The 19,485-nt window shown below is 36.5% G+C and overlaps 2 protein-coding genes across 2 annotated transcripts; one reads left to right on the top strand and one right to left on the bottom strand.

Annotated features, from left to right (window-relative positions):
• Window positions 1–668: 668 nt before the first annotated feature.
• LOC126632428 (uncharacterized) lies at window positions 669–4,041 on the bottom strand. The gene is made up of 7 exons (XM_050302840.1): window positions 3,931–4,041; window positions 3,123–3,578; window positions 2,334–3,002; window positions 1,703–2,149; window positions 1,433–1,605; window positions 1,145–1,328; window positions 669–922 (listed from the first exon to the last, which is right to left on the bottom strand). Exons 2-7 carry the CDS (start codon window positions 3,537–3,539, stop codon window positions 833–835), a joined length of 1,980 nt encoding a protein of 659 aa, XP_050158797.1. The 5' UTR covers window positions 3,540–3,578; window positions 3,931–4,041; the 3' UTR covers window positions 669–832.
• Window positions 4,042–10,918: 6,877 nt separating this feature from the next.
• On the top strand, window positions 10,919–13,759 carry LOC126632429 (U-box domain-containing protein 30-like). The gene is made up of 2 exons (XM_050302841.1): window positions 10,919–11,037; window positions 11,185–13,759. Exon 2 carries the CDS (start codon window positions 11,787–11,789, stop codon window positions 13,107–13,109), a length of 1,323 nt encoding a protein of 440 aa, XP_050158798.1. The 5' UTR covers window positions 10,919–11,037; window positions 11,185–11,786; the 3' UTR covers window positions 13,110–13,759.
• The last annotated feature ends 5,726 nt before the right edge of the window (window positions 13,760–19,485 follow it).

Here is a 19,485-nt window from a genome sequence, read left to right as displayed (position 1 = left end):
GGTAAGAGAGGAGCTCAGAGAGCAACCTTTGGCTGATGTCAAACCCTAAAATATTTGGTCGGAACCGGCTTGTCATCACCCCAAATGCTACATATTCGGCCTATCATATTCCGCAGTTTCTCGACAACGTTGGACTTCGAGGTGTTCATCCTTTCAAAACTAGGGTTTTGGGTTTAACAAAGGAGCTGGCAGCTCCTGAGGTGGTGTGAAGACAGCAGAGACTTTTTTTCTATGGAAGCAACGGTTTCGATGAGCAGCCTGAGAGTGTTTAAGGGGACGGAGATGGGACTGTGAACATGGTGGCTTGTTGGCACATGAATCTCTGTGGTCCAATACGAAAAATCAAACTCCGAAAACGATCAGAGTTCCCGCCCCCCGGGGGAGGGGGGGGGGTTCTCAGACAGCAATACTCAAAGATGAAGATGCACTAGATGGAATAGTTAGGGAAATTTCTAGTATTAATTCCTAGTCAAGTTTTGTTGAGAATGCAAGTGTTTAATGAATGGATAGTTATGTGGGGATGCTAGCTATCTTCTCTTCCGGACGTCACCACTCCATCGCCTTCAAACTGGCCAAGAACATGGAAGATTGAAATCGATGGAGTTGGACGACCCGGAGCAATTATTCACAAGGCAAGGGAGTGCTACAATCATTTAAGCAATAACAAGTTTAATGTAAAAACGGAACTTGTAACTATTACTCAATTCCGTTGACACAGATAAAAGTACGAGTTATCTGTCTATTAAACTAAATTCAACGACTATTGACCAAAAAAACAACTAAATTCAAAGGCTTACAAGTTACAATTGAAGAGCAGTTTGCATTACTAATATCACAAATGTGCCAAAGAAAGTGCACTACTGTCCTTCAGAGTCTTACGTGCACGCCAAGATACGTCAGAAGCTGTCTTTGATGTTCCCATCTGTAAATTTGAGGAAAGAATTACGGCTATTAGTAGATTAAGCAAGTTCTGATATCGGATTACAAAGTAGAACAACAATAATTGTTCCGTTCACAATTCATTTGCTTAACCAATGTCCAATGCAACAATTTGGAAAAAGAAAAGTAGCTTTGTTGTTAAAAATGAAAGTTGTAGTTTTTTTAGATTCTAGAGTTACTTGCATAAAGCCAGAGGAAAGTTCACCTTGGTCTCCATAAGCCAGTAATCTCGCCACAAGCTCGAATCTTGGTCATAAGTCTGAAGTGCAGAAAAATACAACTTCCGGGCATTTTCAAGACCAGTTTTATCACCATTTGATGCAAGGTTTGTTTCCAATTCTATGCAGGTCCTATATAGAACTAGCCCAGGCCGTGGTAAAGCTGTAAAGCTGCAATTCAATCGATGCAAACATAGACACTTCTTCGTAAGCAAACTGCATAATCTAAGATGAAATATAATAATGTAAGAGTTATTAAGGATGAAATGGCCTACCGCTTATACATCACTCTAGCATGCGCAATTCCATCTTTTTGAAGAACAAAATTCACAATAATAGAAGAGAGGGAAAATCCTTCGTCACTGCCACGATATTTAATTAACGATGCAACAGCAACCTCAACCAACATGTCAAAATAATGTTTTTGACTGGCAAAGAATTTAAGGGCCTGCAATAGGAGATAATGTTAAAGCGTCTCATCAAGATAATTGGTAATTACAGTGTCATATCGGAGTTCATCAAATTGAAAGGTGTGGATAACATACCATTACCCACAAGCTCTCAGCTTCTGAAATTGACAGTCTTGTCAAACCATCTTTTACAAGTTCAAAGATCGATAGCAGCTTATCTTTGCTCGAAGAAATAAGATCCCTTGTCGAGTGCTTCATTTCTATAGAGGCCCATAATACCCGCACCTTTGCAGAATTTGGAAATTTTCCACAACAAAGATTGTGTGCCAGTTTCCGAGCTTCATCCACTCTTCCAAGTTGCAAATATAATGAAATATGCTCATAGGCAAGTTCCTCATCTGTGCACCCGATTGTATCAGCCTTTTGGTAAAGGCCCAAAAGACGTGAAACATAACTAGCAGATTGATTGTCTAGAGAAGTCTCGTTGTCTCCTACTAGAAGAGCTACAGCACCCATGAGAAACTTTGCATAGTGCTTGAACATTTTGGCCGAAGGCAAAACTTGTATGGCATCCTCATAGACCTACCCATAGAGCATGACATCCGTTTTATTCGTCATACATTTGTAGTTAGGGACATAAGATATATCCAGACGGAGTCTAATTCAGTTTCAAATATAGCATAGATGTTAACCAATTACTCAATAGAAGACTAAATAAACGGCTTTAAAAGTGCAGGATTTAATCAGTAATACATGCATTTAATACCTGAATAGCTTTTCCCATAAAAGAAAATGTTATTTCTTCACCAGTCTCTTCCTGTGTACTTGCAGGATTGTATTCAAATTTAGCAAGCCAATCCCAATACTCTGGTTCTGTTGAGAAGTCTCTCTTCATGTCACTTAGTACTTCCTCACGCATTTCCCCAGATTTAGCCAAGTTGATAGATTTCAAGATCTCTAAAAACCGCTTTCTCAGGGTAAAGCTAGAGGGAAGAGCTTTAACTGCTTCACTGTATATGGTTTTTATCACGCCAAAACCTACCTCTTGTAACTTATCAACTTTCTTCCTTGATTTGCTTTCTTCAATATCTGACCCTTCATTATTTTCATCATTTTCTCTTTCTTCATGGAGGGGCATGTATAAATCTTTGTTTTCACTTTTCCACTGTTGCTCATCAGCACTAATCTTATCACGAACCAGACTGCCCTCATCCTCTCCAAGAGCAACCTTTCGAGCCTTTAGTTTATTAAGGAATGTGAGTTCCATCCGGAGATACTCTAACCAAAGATCTTCTGAATTTTTGCAAAATCTCAACCCCTGTAGCATTGTATTACGGGCAGCTTCGACATTTGAGAAGTTGTCGAATTCCCAAGCTGCTTTATAAATCCAAACAGATGGCTGCTTGGAATGAAACCCAGTTACCTTATTCAAGACCTACAAAACAATCCCAAATCCAAGAAAAATAAATCTATAGAACCAAGTTTGAATGCAGTAATCAATACTCGAACTTTGAAGTTAAATTCACTCCACAAAACAAGAACCGTTAACAATTACCTCCTTGATCCTACCATTTCGTCGCTCTTTACAAAAGTCAAGGTAGCGAAACCAGAGTTCAAGATCGCCAGTGAACCTAGTGACGGCAAGCCTATAAACATCAAGAATCCTCCTGACGCCAGCAAAGTCTGAAACCGACTTCCTCTTCCTCTTCTTCTTCTTCGTCTCCTCGTTATCTTCCCGCTCCGGCAACTTTGCCTTTTTCCTCAAGCGCCTTAGCTTGTCGACCTTAGTCTCGTAGTCAATGTAGGCAAGGTAGTCCTCCTTGAGTGGGCTCGGCCGCTTGAGCCGGAATTCAAAATTGCGACGCTGCTTGACAATCTCAGCAAGCTCACGTCTCGTGAACAGTTCCTCCTTCTCCAGGTCGTCCAACTCCGGGAGCATACGCTCCATCCGGTACTGGACCACATCCGCCATTTTTCCTTACAGCTGTGCAAGCCGGCTGCCGGAATCCAACTGGGAATATAAAATCATGTCAATGACAAATTGCTGACAAATAACAATCTCTCAACCATCTGCTTTCTAACCATGAAAGTTGGTAACAAACAAATCGTCGAGCTACATGTCGGATTACTACAACAAGCATTCTACCCAGAACCCCAAATTCAAAACCCTAATTTTAAAAACACAATTTCAATTCCCAGAAGTAAATTTACAATCTTTAGCTTAAACTGGAAAGAATCAGCCGCTCATCAATCACAAAAAAAATAAAATAAAATAAAAATTGAAAGAAAAAAAAAAGGAAATCAAATTTCTTGGTCAGACTGAAGAAAATGAATGCGATGAGCTGAGAAACTTAGATACGTACATGTTAGCTTCAGAGAGACTGCAATGGAGCTGAGCGCTGCTGACTGCTGAGGCAGAAAATCGAGAAAGAAGACACAGCTAGGGATTTAGGCGGTTTTTTATTTTATTTTTTATTTTATTTTTTTAGGGTTTTAGCCTTTTAGGGGTTTAAGAGACGTAGTAGAAGTGGGCTAAAATTTGGGCTTCGGTGGGCTTAACATCAAACGCAGTTCGTTACCACTTCTTTTCTTGCTAGTATAACAGATGTTGCCACGGCACAATATTTTATTACTTCTAATAAAATTTAAGTGTATTCTTAATTCAAACTCTTTTTCGTTTCAGGTCATACCTTATTTTTTTTCTTTCATCTCTCTTATTGAAGTGCAGTCTTCACTTTCCCTCCTCATTCTGTCAACTTTTCTTTGGCTTTAACTAATATTTTTTTTAAATTCTTGCTTACTCTTTACCTCATATTGGAGTTTTTGGATTTGTGCAATGTTTCTAGTTCTCTTTTGAATTTAGAGTCTTTATGAAAATTACTCTAATTCTCCTATTCGGGGTTCAAATTGCCTATGTATGTGAGAGGCCCTTCCGCATATGAAATTCTGGCTCTGCCACTGCTCACCACCCTCAAGTTTTGTTGATGCTCATCATCCACCACCCTACTTATCACTATTAAATCATTTTAAATTTTGAGATATAAGTAGATGATAGATGTTAATTGTAAAATTTAAACTCATCAACGATGATAAATAGGGTGATTTGCTAAAATGCACCCATATCTTGTATGCTATAATATAAAATTTTACTTCCCCAAAGTGGGTGTATCTACCATTATAATTGTATTTTATGAGTTCAACCAACAATTAGATGAATGAAATGCACAAATATATTTGGTGCATGTGCCACAATTCTTTCAAGAAGTGGGATCATATCGATGGACTCAAAAAACGAAGATAGGTGAAGTGTGGAATAAAATGCACAGATTACTTTGTACAAGTGCACGAGCCATCGCTTCGAAACTATGCTTCACCCTTTGTATTTTGTAATACATATCTTTTTTAACAAAATTGTGTTGATAATATATAAGAAAATTATCAGTCGCATTTCAAAAATTTAATTGTACACTTTTGTATTAGATTTCAGATAAGTTATAGTTTGCATCCTTAGGTTTTGGTGCAATTATAACTTCATATATTATTTTTAAAACGTTTCAATGTCATATGCAAAGTTTAATTTTAATTGTAATGTCATACATTCGTTAGTCAATTCGTTAACTTAGCTGTTAAATGGAGATGCGGCAAGTGTAAGTTTTATACACTTGCTGACATGGAGTGCCATTAATAATTGACAAATAAAAATTATAATGTGAACATAATCTATTGTAATTGCCCACAGAAAATGTGTAGACAATATAGCTTTATATCATGAACCATAACGTATGATGAGTTGTTCATAATCCACTTGCATTTCTAAAGTTCATAGTTATAAGAGCTAGTTTTATACTAGTTAATATAACAATCCAAAGACATCTCCTTTTACGTATAAAGGAAAAAAATTTAGGTTTGAGTCTTGTAAATGAGTCATAACGAGTTCGATACTAATTTATTCTCTCACTCTTAATGTAAATATCAGTGCATAAAAAGTGCTAATTCCATACATTCAAGTAGAAAAATCAACATAACATATAATAAATTTTAAAATTAAAGCAAACTTCCATGTTTTTAAAACAAAACAACTTCAAACAAAATTAAAAGACGACAAGTGGCTCTCTATCACAATGATAGAAATAAGTGTTACTCTTGCACCACGATGTGTGTTCGAACCTCGTCGACTCCCTAATCTAACATTAAATCGAACAAATCTATTGACAAAAAGGAAAAAACAAAAAAAGATGGTCACTTGGGCGAATTGAAAATCAATTTCGTGTTACCTTCTCTAATTAAATACAAAGGAGTACCTCTAACTAAAATTTAATGGATTAAACGTATGTACTTTTTGTAGGAAATACTTCAAATGTTTTGAATTCAAATAAATATTTTCTCTAAAAATATTTTCCAAATGTGTCTTTAATTTACTTTTATTTTTTTTAGTACAACATGTATTTTACACTAAGTAGAAGAAAGAATCCAATTAAATTATATAATAAACAATCTAATTTAATATCGAATTCGTTAATACGGTCCCGACGTACTGAATAGTTAATTTACTGTTTTAAATTGGAAAAGAAAAAGTATTTTACTAAACAAAAGCATAGAAGTTCGGGGAGGACTGGAACCCCGTGGGGCGGGACCCACCAGAGCGTGGCTTTCATAAAGTGCCAGGCTGCCAGCTCAGTTTTTCGTTTGACCGACCCTGATTCCTTGTGCGGTCTAAAGATTTGTAATTTACAATTTCATCCAAACAAAACAAACAAATAAATAAATAAACAAAATAAAAAGGGAAAATTTAGCAATTTTTATATTTTGGAGTCCTCGATCGGCAATTTTTGGCTTTCCGGTGTCCGGTTTGACCACTTTCAAGTCTTTTGGATGGGGCTGCAGAGGTGCGTATCCTCATGCAGCTGCTTTTTCCCGACCAATCAGCTCCCCCCACGTGGCCACGGGAGCTGTGCGTCCCAAGACCCAGACACTTTTTCTCTGCATTAACTATTAAGCCACAATTAATTATTAATTAATTAGCGTGTGCAACTGTGTCTGTGCAGTATTATTGTTTAAAGGTGGATCAGAGCGACGACTGGGAACTGGGAAGTGGAGATTTGGCAATTAATATTCTTTTTCTTGTTTTATTTTTAATTTTAGCTTTTTTGGTGTTAATATTTGTTTTTATTTATTTATTTATTTATTTTTAGGTCTAATATTCTTTATTTCTTTACAGTACATAATGCACAGTCTTAATGTTGTGGTGGGTTTGCAAATTAGATCAATGGTCAATGGGCCCCCACCAAAAAATAGTTCCATATTCCAATTTTCCAACAGGAGCATTTTTGCTCGCACCACCGTAATTAAAATGTATGTTCACCGTACACTTCATCATCTGCTTATGTTATTTCATTTAACTTCCGTTCAATTTTTTTTAATTGGAAAAGAAATATTTAATAAAAAGTTAATTAAAATTAAGTAAAAGGGCACGTGACATAGACGAGGTGTATGGTAAACATATGTCAAAGTTTATGTTAGTGAGCAAAAATATTCCCATTTACAACTCCAACTATGGACCCTTTTGGGGAATAGGATCCTCTTCGGATCCTTTTTGTGGAGATTTGGATGATCAATCAATCGTGTCCGTTTATCGTATATCGTGTGATTAGAAATTATTTTTAATTTTTAATTTAAAATTGAATATCAATAGTACCTAATGAACATACACAATTGATTGATCCTCAAATCCCCACAAAGAGAATCCAGAGAGGATCCTTGTCCCCCTTTTGGATTGAATCTTCTTACAACAGAAAGTCTTGGAATAGTTTTGCTCCAAATCTTGAACCCCAAACTGTTGATTTGTTGTTTGAAATATTATTTGAGTGAAAATAAAGAAGGACTAGATAAATAAGTAATGAGATAAAATTTTGTGTGCGTTGTTATGGGCTTTTGTTGATAGGCTCTCTCGATATGTTGACATATGTCGATATGCTTGCTAAAAAACAATTAACATTAGTCGACATGCTCGCTCAGAAATTGTTAATATATGTCGATAGGTCTGCAATATAACTTGACAAATGACCTTAGATCTACCAAAACTCAATGAAATGCTAATTTGCATGCTCAACTGTTATTACACCATATGTTGCTAACAATCTATTGTAGCTAAAGAAAACAAGTTATTTGTAAGCTTGTAATGTGAGATGAAGATGATCCTGCTTAATTGACAAAATTCGTTGCTGAATCAGGTGCTCTTAATACTTAACATGTGACGATAAGCGACCTTCTCGTAACATTGACAATATAAAGCATCTTAACTATCAAAAAACGAATAGTCTAAATATAAAGTTAGCCGCACTTTTTGAATCTCCCCCAACTTAAATCATGTGAAACTCGCGATATAAACTTATCACAAAATAAAATAATTGTGAAAGTAAATTCCATAACAACTTAATTTGTGATTGTAATGGAGAGATAATAGTATATTTAACATTACATTTTTTAAAAAAGGGGACCAGTTTATGGTTTCAACAAGGTAGATGTGGCAAATCAACCCATTAGGTTGGTAATGGTACCAGCTAACACTCGTTTGATTTGATATCACCATAATGTAGATGTGAGTTTGGTAACGATGATGATAGTGTAAGGTAAAATCTGTCACATCCCCACCTATGTCCACCACATCCTGAGCCCGTTCCACACTGTAGCACGATATTGTTCGTTTTGGGCTTACCATTCCCTCACGGTTTTGTTTTTTGGGAACTCACGAGCAACTGTCCAGTGGGTCACCCATTATGGGAGTGCTCTGGTCTCCATCTTGCTTAACTTCGGAGTTCCTACAGAACCCGAAACTAGTGAGCTCCCAAAAGGTCTCGTGTTAGGTAGGGATGAGAATATACATTTAATGATCACTCCCCTGGACGATGTGGGATGTTACAATCCACCCACCTTAGGGGCCCGACGTCCTCGTCAATACACCACGGCCAGGGTTAGGCTTTGATACCATTTGTCATATCCCGGCCCAGGTCCACCACATCCTAGGCCCGTTCCACCACCGTAGCACGATATTGTCTGCTTTTGGCTTACCATTCCCTCACAGTTTTGTTTTTTGGGAACTCACGAGCAACTTCCCAGTGGGTCACCCATCCTGGGAATGCTCTGGCATCCATCTCGATTAACTTTGGAGCTTCTACGGAACCCGAAGCTAGTGAGCTCCCAAAAGGCCTCGTGCTAGGTAGAGATGATAATATACATTTAAGGATCACTCCCTTGGGCGATGTGGGATGTTACAAAATCAAACTAAATAGGTCTTGATGAGTACTCATTAACAACCTAATAAGTTGATTTGCCACCTGTATGGCACGACGGTCCATATTTTTTAGGGTTGAGAAGACTCACAAATGCATTCTAGCCTCCTTCCGGGCACCATCTAACTATCTTGTGATTCACTAATACCATGAATCGAATCTAAGATATGCCTTGTGAAATATGAGCTTAAAATTCGTTCATAACCAACCTTGGTGGTTGAAAATAACATTTGCTTACTACCAACTTATTTTCTTATTTGTTCTTTCAAAATTGCAAACCAACTAACGTGACAACAAGCAACTAATTTGATAAGGAAAAATATAATTTTCATATGAAAAACATGAACAAATGAGACATTCAATATTTCTATAATTTAATAAAACTACAGAAGTTAAAACATTGTCTATTATCTTAAAATATCAATCCAACCCTTCTATCCATCCACCCACTATTTTCCTTTAACCATTGTATTATTTTATAAGAAAAATAATACATTAAAGAGAATACAACCAGTTTCAGTACAATCAAAAGAAAGATATTTCTTGCTACAGGCGGAAGAGACCCATCCCAAACATGAAAATTATTAAATTTAAATCATGTACTAATGATTGTGTCCGCCGAGAAATTCGCTTCTTTGTATACATAATTCCATGAAATAGTATACTATCAAATGTAGATACTAGCCATTTGATATCTTCAATGTTGCAATCGCCAAAGAAATTACACACGACCCTTTAATTGTATCAATAATGAGTTTGGAGTGACCTTCAACCATTGTATTTTTTTTTTAAAACAACTAATATTAATTTTATGTTAGGCAAATGCTGGTCATAGGTGGTTGAATCTGACCATCGGAGCAAATCCTTGACTGGCTGCACATACCTAACATGACTTGATCGTGGAGAAGAATAACTTAGCTACACTTTAGAATGTTACGATGCGAAGCATTTTAACTTTTTGACATAATAATATGATCGGGCGGATTCGCATTTGTTTTTACATGTGGTTTTTATTTTATTTTGTAATGTATTTCAACGATGCAAACATTTTATCTTTTAGATCTTCAATTAAAGATCATGTTTACTAAAAATTACTTAAATTTAAAACCATATGACCATCAGATTAAGAGTTTAGGATTTTTTTTTAAACCGTGTTCGTCTATTTTTTTCACTACAAATAAATGTTTTAATGGTTTTGAATTTGTCTAGTGTTTTGTTGGATTTGTCTAGTTTTATGCAAAGATAATCTATGAATGATGCTTCAAAGATAGACAATTTAGATTGTTGAAATACATTATAAAATGAACCTCACCAAAACTGTGTAAAAAATTGTGTAAATAAAAAATAGTGCTACAGATCTGGCCTCATATGATTTGTTTGAAAAAATAGTGCTACTGTTTCATATATATATATATATATATTATCAGGGAGCTTAAGGGGAGGGATCCCCATTTTTTCAAAAAAAATGGGGACACGCTCCCCACCGTTAGATTGACTTTAATGAAATTGTGTGGTTGAAATTAAAACACAGGCCATAAAATCTCAACCACAGGATTTCATTTAAGTCAAATCCAACGGTGGGGAGCGTGTCCCCATTTTTTTGAAAAAATGGGGATCCCTCCCCTTAAGCAATTCCTATATATTATATAGGAAACTTCAAATGCTCTTTTGGATTTAGTAGATAAAAAGACTAGAAAAATTGTAACAAACTAATAATTTTCTCTTTATTTCCGTGGCATAAAAAATAAAGTTATAAAAAGGTGTATTATGAATTTGTAGTTTATCAGTCAAACACTTTATATTCCAGTCAAAAGGAGCCTTTATCCTAACTTGCATCGGTTGCATAATTACTTTGAATATCAATAATAACAAACAAAATAAAAAATTTAACAAAAATATATATATCATCAGATATTTCTGTGACCGAAGCTATGACTGCACGTGTGGTGCACAGTCGCCCACACCCGCCACCGGCTATAGCCGGTCAACCTCACACACAAACCCAAAATTTCCTTAAAAAAAATTAATAAAAAATAAACAAATTTATGGGGGTTTTCGTCGCTTGCCCCCACAAGAAGACCAGCAGGAGCAGTGGAGGAGACTGCGCAGAAGGAGATAGCTTTATTTTTTTCTTCTGCTTTTTTTTTCTGCCTCCATCTTTTTCCTCACTTGCTGTCGACGGTATGCTTCTGAGAGCTTTTTTTTTCGTGTAAATTTCAATTCTTTCTGGGAATTTAATTTGGGTCATTTGGGTTGAGTGGTGTGAGTGAATTGTGTACCTTTTTATTGCTTCTTTCCCTGATCTGGGGGGTGTATTTATGATTTCAGACTTTTTGTTGAGCTTGAAGAGGAAGTGAGTGAGTGAGGAGAGAGAGAGAGCTTTGGTATTGGAGGAGGAGGATTACTACTGCTACTTGTTGATGATTTTACTTGATTTGGTGATGAGAAAATGATGGGTTTTGTGGTAGTGGTGGTGGAGGAGAAGGAAGGTGGGCCTTTGAGTTTTGACCATTGAAAAAAGAGATCAGATAAAGTAGGAAAGTTTGGGAGAGAAGGAGGAAGAAAATAAAAGAGATGCTCGTTGGATTTTGATGGTCTTTGTTGGTTGTAATGTTAATGAGAAGGTTTAGCCAAAGAGAGTAAAGGAGAGAAAAAAAAACGCTTCCTTCCTCTCTCTCCTTTCCACACTTTCTCTCTCTACATTTTCTGCCTTTGGTTTGCCACACGCTTCTTAATCTCCTGATGGGAGGACAGATTGGTCTTCGAGTTGAATCCTTGTTTTCTGGTGTTTTTGGGTTCTGGGGGTGTTGAAGTTGAAATCTGAAATGCCCAGTTGTTGTTTTGGTTGATTTTGTTCTTGATTTGGGGGAAAAGGGGTTTTGTAATTGTTTGTGTACCATCCCTCTGGGTGGAAAAGAAGTTGTGGGGGGATGAAGTTTGATGCAGGCAGTGGTGGGCAAGTTCTAGATCTGGAGACTGCGGTGAAGGATGGAATTTTGGGCGGCGGAGGTGGGTTAATTTGCGGCGGCGGAGTTGGTGTTGTGGCGGATAAACTGGATCTGAAGAAGATGATTGAGGAACTGGAGTCCATTGAGATTCCTTCAGTGTTCATCTGCCCGATTTCGTTGGAGCCAATGCAGGATCCGGTGACCCTTTGCACGGGTCAGACCTACGAGAGATCGAACATTCTCAAATGGTTCTCTTTGGGGCACTTCACTTGCCCCACAACAATGCAGGAGCTTTGGGATGATTCGGTCACGCCAAATATGACCCTCCACCAGCTGATTTGCAGCTGGTTTTCGCAGAAGTACGTGGCGATGAGGAAGCGGTCAGAGGACGTGCAGGGGAGGGCTCTGGAGATTTTGGACACATTAAAGAAGGTTAAGGGCCAAGCCAGAGTCCAAGCTCTCAAGGAGCTAAGAAGGGTAGTGGCAGCTCACGCTTCAGCTAAGAACACGGTGGTGGACAATGGGGGTGTTGCTTTGATCTCCTCTCTGTTGGGTCCTTTCACTTCGCATGCCGTTGGGTCGGAAGCAGTTGGGATCCTTGTGAATTTGGAGCTCAGTTCAGAGTCCAGGACGAGTCTGAAGCAACCTGCGAAGGTTTCATTGATGGTTGATATGTTGAACGAGGGATCGATTGAGACGAAGATCAATTGCACGAAGTTGATTGAGGTTTTGATGGAGGGCAAGGATTTGGAGTCCGAAAACGTCTCAAGCTTGAGTCTTGTGGTTGGATTGTTGAGATTGGTCAAGGATAAAAGAAACCCTAATGGGGTTTTGCCCGGTCTCAGTTTGCTCAAGACAATTTGTTCCCACGAATCAGTCAGGAACTCCGTTGTGAGCGTTGGGGCAGTTCCTCAATTGATTGAGCTCTTGCCCGGTTTGAATCACGAGTGTTTGGAGATAGCCCTTCATGTTCTGGAAGTTTTGTCAACACTTCCTGAGGGAAGGCAGGCTTTGAAAGATTGTCCCAAGACAATTCCCAGTGTAGTTAGAATACTGATGAAGGTTTCAGAGAGCTGCACTCAGCTCGCATTGTCGGTCTTGGGGGCGGTTTGCAAGCTAGCACCGGATGAATGCGCTCCTCTTGCGGTAGAGGCAGGTTTGGCAGCCAAGCTGCTGCTTGTAATTCAAAGTGGTTGCAATCCTGTGTTGAAGCAAAGAGCTGCTGAGCTCTTGAAGTTGTGTAGTCTAAATTATACCGCTACACATTTCATTTCGAAGTGTAAGCTTACTAGAACAATACAATGAAGAAAAAAATGGCACTTTGTTGATATACATTCTCTCAATTTTTCTCTGTCCCAACGGATAAATGGTGCCGAAGAGCTTGTTTGGGATCCAAGAAAATTCAAGACAAAAGGTCATTTGGTGTTTCTGAGGTACCCTTCTTCCTTGTGTATACTGTAACATCTTTGATTTGGATCGATTGTTTCCGCCACCAGAAGAAGCATCATAATGTGGATCGATTTGGGCAATGTATTGCAATTTTCTGGTAAATATGATACGCTGATCCATTCGGGTGCCAGTCAAGCCCAAGATTTGATGACCTTAAGTTGTACCACAAAGCCGACAAGCTATAAACGGAGGGGCACGCCTTTGCAGTTTTCGAATTTGTAATTCCACTGTCTATATAAGCTGGCAATTTTGAGCTGAGTTTGCCAATAAGCCTCAGCAAGTTTCAATCCAAATGGAGTTCATCTTTTTGTCTCTCACAGACAAATTGTTTGTTCTTTTTTTTTTTTTTTTTTTTCAATTTCCAGATTAGGGCAGTTTTATTTTATTTTAAATCATGTATCTGTAAAGAAGTTGAGTGAAGGTGAAAGCTTGTGTCATGAGCTCTGAAGTGTAATTGTAGTTGATGTTGCTTGGCTGCAATGCCTAATTGATTCACATACTTTTCACATCATGTTTTTATTTTAATTTCCTTTCACTTATTTATGTTTGACACTGTATTGGTCTAAGTTGATGAGTAGCTTATTTCTAAATCCCGCAACGCAAGAAATAAACACAAGGAGATATACAATCGAGAATATCTAATAATCTCCTCCTTCACTAACTTGTGATCTCACTAGTTGAGCAAGATGAGAGTTAGATCTGTGTGCTAGATGGGATAGGTTGTAATCAATTAAAATAGATTTGAGTTCAGTTCGTTGTTTACTGTGTCAAAATGTAAACTAGACAAGATTGGACATGATGAGTTACAAACGATAGAGTGAATTATTTAACTTATCTTTATATATGTGTTATAAGTCCTATCTTATAAGTTTTTGCCAATCCAATCATAAATCTCGTTCAACTTGACAAACGGGCCTATACAAGTAGAAATTTTTTAGTAGAGCAGCTTGAATTTGATCAGGCCACTCTTACTAGCTTGAGACTGCGTGCTTTGGGAAGTAGTACCCATACAAGGCCGGATCATACCGAAATACATAGGCAACATTCGAAAATTTCAAAGTAGTACCTACACGAGGGCGGATGGTACCCAAATACAGAGAATTTTTTCTTATAAAAGCGTTTAACCAATCAAATGATCAGGTTGCCCTATCGAAATTTTAGCCACAAGAGGGACAGCTAAGAATATTCTTTCACCTTGGATAACTTGAGAGCTGACTGGGTGAGAGAGATGGGTGAGAGGGGAGGGCGGGATTTTGGGTTTTGCTTGTTTTACTTTGTGTGAAAAGCTGCTACGACAGAAACGCAGGGGTTTCTTGATTCATACGTGAATGAAAAAGTTCAAAACGACAAGGGGTAAAAATTGACTGATCTTTTAATTGCTTATTGTTGTTTTCCTCTGCAGTTTCTGCTCATGTTCGTGACATATCATTTTGTTATTATTACCGTTTTTATTTTTGCAGGTTTTGGCCTAGTCTTCTCCCGTATCTTTTTAGTTTACTCTCATTTATTATCAATAAAAATGGTGGAGAAAGGACGGGTGGGAGGTTTCTGAGTGTAATGGTCCTTATCCTTTTGAAAGGAGAATAAATGTTCTGTGCGCGATTATTGTTGAAAAGCTAATCTTCCCAAATCATTCTCTTTTAAGAAAAAAAAAATTTGCTCATCATTCATCATCAATCAACATAGTAATAAAAAAAAAAAAAACGCAAATGGAATGCAGTGAATAATAGAAATATCAGAGATAAATGAGGCAAATATTAATACCAAGTCCTATAAATAATCATTGATCATCCTCTTAAGATGATATTTGCAGGGCAGCCTGCAGGGTCCCAATGGCTAAGATCATCCATTTTATGGTCCCCAATCTTCAGATAGGGTTATGATTTTTTTGGATTTCCAAAGTTTCAGTAATTTTTTTATAGCTGAAGTTTTTTGCTGTAAAAAATATTTATAGTGTAGGTTCGTGGAAATTTCTCACACTTTAAAAATCAATAACCCCCAAAAAGGCTCTAGCAAGGCAAAATGAACCGAATTATTGATAGTGTAATAAATCAAAGACCCGTATGTTCGCGCCCCAATCGCCCCTGGAGGAATATGTGCGTTTAAAAGATTTTACCAAGGAGTGTTCCGAACTCAAAACGACACTTGAAGTATTTTCTAACTATGAAATAAAATTTTGAATGACTAAATTTGAAAATCTTTAAAACAAATGAAACTGTAATTGACACGCTAAATTATTTATCATATAATAAATTCGTTACAAGTTTTTCTAAGTGTTGTTTAAGGGTTCATTTGTGATTCTCTGTGTATAAAACACTTTTGCTCATAAGAGTTTATGCTAAAGTGAATTGATTATAAACACATTTAAAATTTTTACTCGAAACTCAAACACTTCCTTAAAAAAAGCACTTGAAAGTGTTTCTCGAAGAAGCATTCAGCACCCAAAAACATTTCCAATTTTTTTTTAATCAAAGACACTCAGAATTCTCTTTAGCTGTAAAACAACGCTTTTAGTCTTTTCAGAAGCAATCTCAAACGGGATTCGAATGGGGTATTGTTGCTTTAAAACTTTATTTTGTTGGCTTCGTAAGAGTTAACTTTGTTGAAACTTAGACGTTGAAGGGGGTCTGAAAGGGCTCCTCACATGTCGCTTTTGTTGTCACGAATGGGTGCACATGGACACTTGTTCCTTTTGGGCCCTTTGGCAATCGAAATAAATTTGCACAAATATTGTAGTGGATAAAAAGAGCGTTGAAACCTTGTCTACTTGGAAAAGGAGAGACCACGACGATGACAATCCAAAACTTCTTTTGTGACATCGGCAACATCTAGCATCTTTGAATCGGAATATATTTATCAATAATGCAATAATGCAAGCGGAAAATACAAACACTATAAATAACAAAAAATAATAAAAATGTGGTTTTTGTATACAACGATATATTTATACTAATTAAGAAGTGAGAGATTTGGAATAAGTTATACTATAAATCAGCCATATTATTTTAGTATCAAATTCGTTATACATTATAGTCGAATCCAACTCAATAAATTATTAAATTATTACAAACAATTCGACTCCTAGAGACTGATCATATCACCAAATAAATGAGTTCCAGTCTATTCAGGTGAATTCTCAAAATAATGGCACTTAAAATTCATATTATAACTCCAATTGGCAAAGCCGTTTGCCACAATGAACAAACTCACAATCCGTTATGTGGACCATAAATTTTATGCATTGATCATTGATGTTAGCAAAAGAATGAAAGCTGACATTAGTTATAATGTTAATTAAGTTAACCACTATAATTGAATCCATCTCACACAAATGGCTTAAAAAACTTTTGTTTGCTGCAAGCTGTAGACCAAAATAAAGCCCACAAATTTGAGATATTTTTCAGTATGACCGTCACACACGAGGTGGTACACCATGTGTCGTTATATAAATGGTGGGTTATGTGTGTTAAAATGTTAATAACTTAAAATTAAATTTTTTTACTACTTGCATAAAAATACGTGATATATCATTCATGTTCCTCTCATAACTAAAAATTTCTCCACAAATTTCAGCATTAACCGAAAGGCTCTTGCCCAACTGAAAACCCACCAAATCAATGACCACTATTATCTCGTAACACTCCCCCAGCACCTATATATTCTGTAACTTCACTTGGAACGAAACTTGTAACATTTTCATGACTTGACTTCTCATGCTGTACTACTGGAACTTAACGAAATGGAGGCAGATTGTCTAGCCTCTTGTAATGGTGCTCTTCCCATCATTCTTATTTGTGCGATCACGTTTAAATCACATCAATATTTTATATTCCTATTATTTTTTGTGTTATTATGTTTATAAAAAAATCAATATAAAATATTGACGTGACTTAACCGCGATCACACAAATAGGAGAGTATGAGAAGGACACTATAACATGAAGACAGACAATCTGCCTTCTATCGAAATTTGTTATTTTGACAAACAAAACATATTTTTCTCATTTTATTTTATTTTTTTCAGAAAAAAGAAAGAAAAGAAAATTGTTACTCAATGCAACTCATTAGGCCTGGCATTTTGGACCAAATTCGTTAATTCGATCCGATCCAACCCGTTAATATTTGTATTTGGGTGGATGCTTAACGGATCGAGTCGCTAACGGGTGAACCCGTTAACAACCCGTGAAATAAATGGTCACTTTGGGTCAACCCGTTAGATCCGTTAGGACACGTTAGCACCCGTTAGTTGATGATATTTTAGTAATTTTAGTAAAGTCTTAATAACAAAAAATAAACTTTATGCAAAAATAATAATAATAATAATTGTTAACGGGTGACCTGTTAGCTTAACGGGTCGGGTTCGGATGACCCGTTAGCTTAACGGGTTAGGTTCAGGTGACCCGTTAACTTAACGGATCAGGTTAAACGTAACCCAAATTCAATAAACCCGACCCGTTTACAGTCTACAACTCATCAATGCCTTCAACTTCTTTTTTTATTCTTCTGTAAGCACACTCCTGTCTGGATCCATCCATTACCTGTTATTTATGTTTTATACAGCCATATGCAATACTTAATTATATGCTTTTCAAAAAATCATAAAATTCATTTGTAATATAGTAGTTTCTCATGGTAACGCGTTACAATTTGTGCAAACAGTTCGACTCCTAGAGACTGATCATATCACCAAATAAATGAGTTTCAATCCATTTAGGTGAAATGGTACCTAAAATTCATATTATAACTCCAATTGACAAGGCTGTTCGCCACAACATTCTTCTTCTAGTAGACATAAACAAACTCACAATCCGTTATGTGTACCATAAATTGTATGCATTGATCATTGATGTTAGTAAAAGAATGAAAGCTAACATTAGGTATAAAGTTAATTAAGTTAACCGCTATAATTGAATCCATCTCACACAAATGACTTTAAAAACTTTTGTTTGCTGCAAGCTGTAGACCAAAGTAAAGCCCACAAATTTAAGAGATTTTTCAGTGTGATCGTCATACGAGCTGGTACACCACGTGTCCTTATATAAATGGTGGGTTACGTGTGTTCAAATGTTAATAACTTAAAACTTAAAATTTTCCACCATTTGTATAAAAACACGTGATATATCATCTGTATTCCCGTCATAACTAAAACTTTCTCCACAAATTTCAGCATTAACCGAAAGGCCATTTGCCCAACTTAACCGAAAACTCACCAAATCAATCACTACTATTATCTCGTAACACTCCCCCAGCAACTATATATTATATAACTTTTACTTGGAACCAAACTTGTAACATTTTCATGACTTGACTTCTCCTGCTGTACTACTGGAACTTCAAGAAATGGAGGTAGATTGTCTGCTCTCTTGTTATGGTGCCATTTATATCCGATTAAGTCACGTTAATATTTTATATTTATATTATTTTTTGTCTTATTATCTCTATAAAAAAATCAATATAAAATGTTGACATGACTTAACTGTGACCGCACAAATAAGAAAGGATGAGAAGGGCAAAATCAATATAAAATGTTGACGTGGCTTAACTGTGACCGCACAAATAAGAGAGGATGAGAAGGGCATCATAACAGGAGAGGCAGATAATCTGCCTCCTAACGAAATTTGTTATTTTGACAAACAAAACATATTTTTCTCATTTTATTTTATTTTTTTTTTCAGAAAAAAAAAAGAGAAAAGAAAATTGTTACTCAATGCAACTCATCAATGCCTTCAACTTCTTTTTTTATTCTTCTGTCAAGCACACTCCTGTCTGGATCCATCCATTACCTGTTATTTATGTTTTGTACAGCCATATGCAACACTCAATTATATGCTTTTCAAAAATCATAAAATTCATTTGTAATAGAGTAGTAATTTCTCATGGTAACGCGTTATAATTTGTGTGACTTATAACACCGGAATCCCTCGTGATGTTCTGGTTACACACAAAAATTTCTCCTAATTGAAGACGGAACTTAGGTTGTATTTGGTTTTTTTGTTGTTGAAGCAACGATATTATCTACATTAAAAGGGTGGGGGAGTGGGTTAAGCCTCACATGTGTTAGCAATATTGTCGTTCAAATTCTTCTTTGCCAAAATTTGAATCTAAAATCTCTCACTTATAAATAAAGAGAATACCACCAGACCTTAACACTAAATGGCAAATCGTTTTTGAATTTTTAAGTTGGATAAATTCAAATTTTATTTTATTTTTCATCCATGTGACATTAAGCCCAA

The sequence above is a fragment of the Malus sylvestris genome, chromosome 8 (assembly GCF_916048215.2).
Source record: "Malus sylvestris chromosome 8, drMalSylv7.2, whole genome shotgun sequence".
Taxonomy (NCBI): Eukaryota; Viridiplantae; Streptophyta; class Magnoliopsida; order Rosales; family Rosaceae; genus Malus; species Malus sylvestris.
This window is presented reverse-complemented; position numbering and strand designations above follow the sequence as displayed.

Coding starts and splice junctions, on each gene's coding strand:
- LOC126632428 (XM_050302840.1), bottom strand. CDS start 3,539: ATGGCGGATGTGGTCCAGTACCGGATGGAGCGTATGCTCCCGGAGTTG. Junction 3,003..3,122: donor GAAATGGTAGGATCAAGGAG/GTAATTGTTAAC, acceptor ATTGTTTTGTAG/GTCTTGAATAAGGTAACTGG. Junction 1,329..1,432: donor GCTAGAGTGATGTATAAGCG/GTAGGCCATTTC, acceptor ATTGAATTGCAG/CTTTACAGCTTTACCACGGC.
- LOC126632429 (XM_050302841.1), top strand. CDS start 11,787: ATGAAGTTTGATGCAGGCAGTGGTGGGCAAGTTCTAGATCTGGAGACT.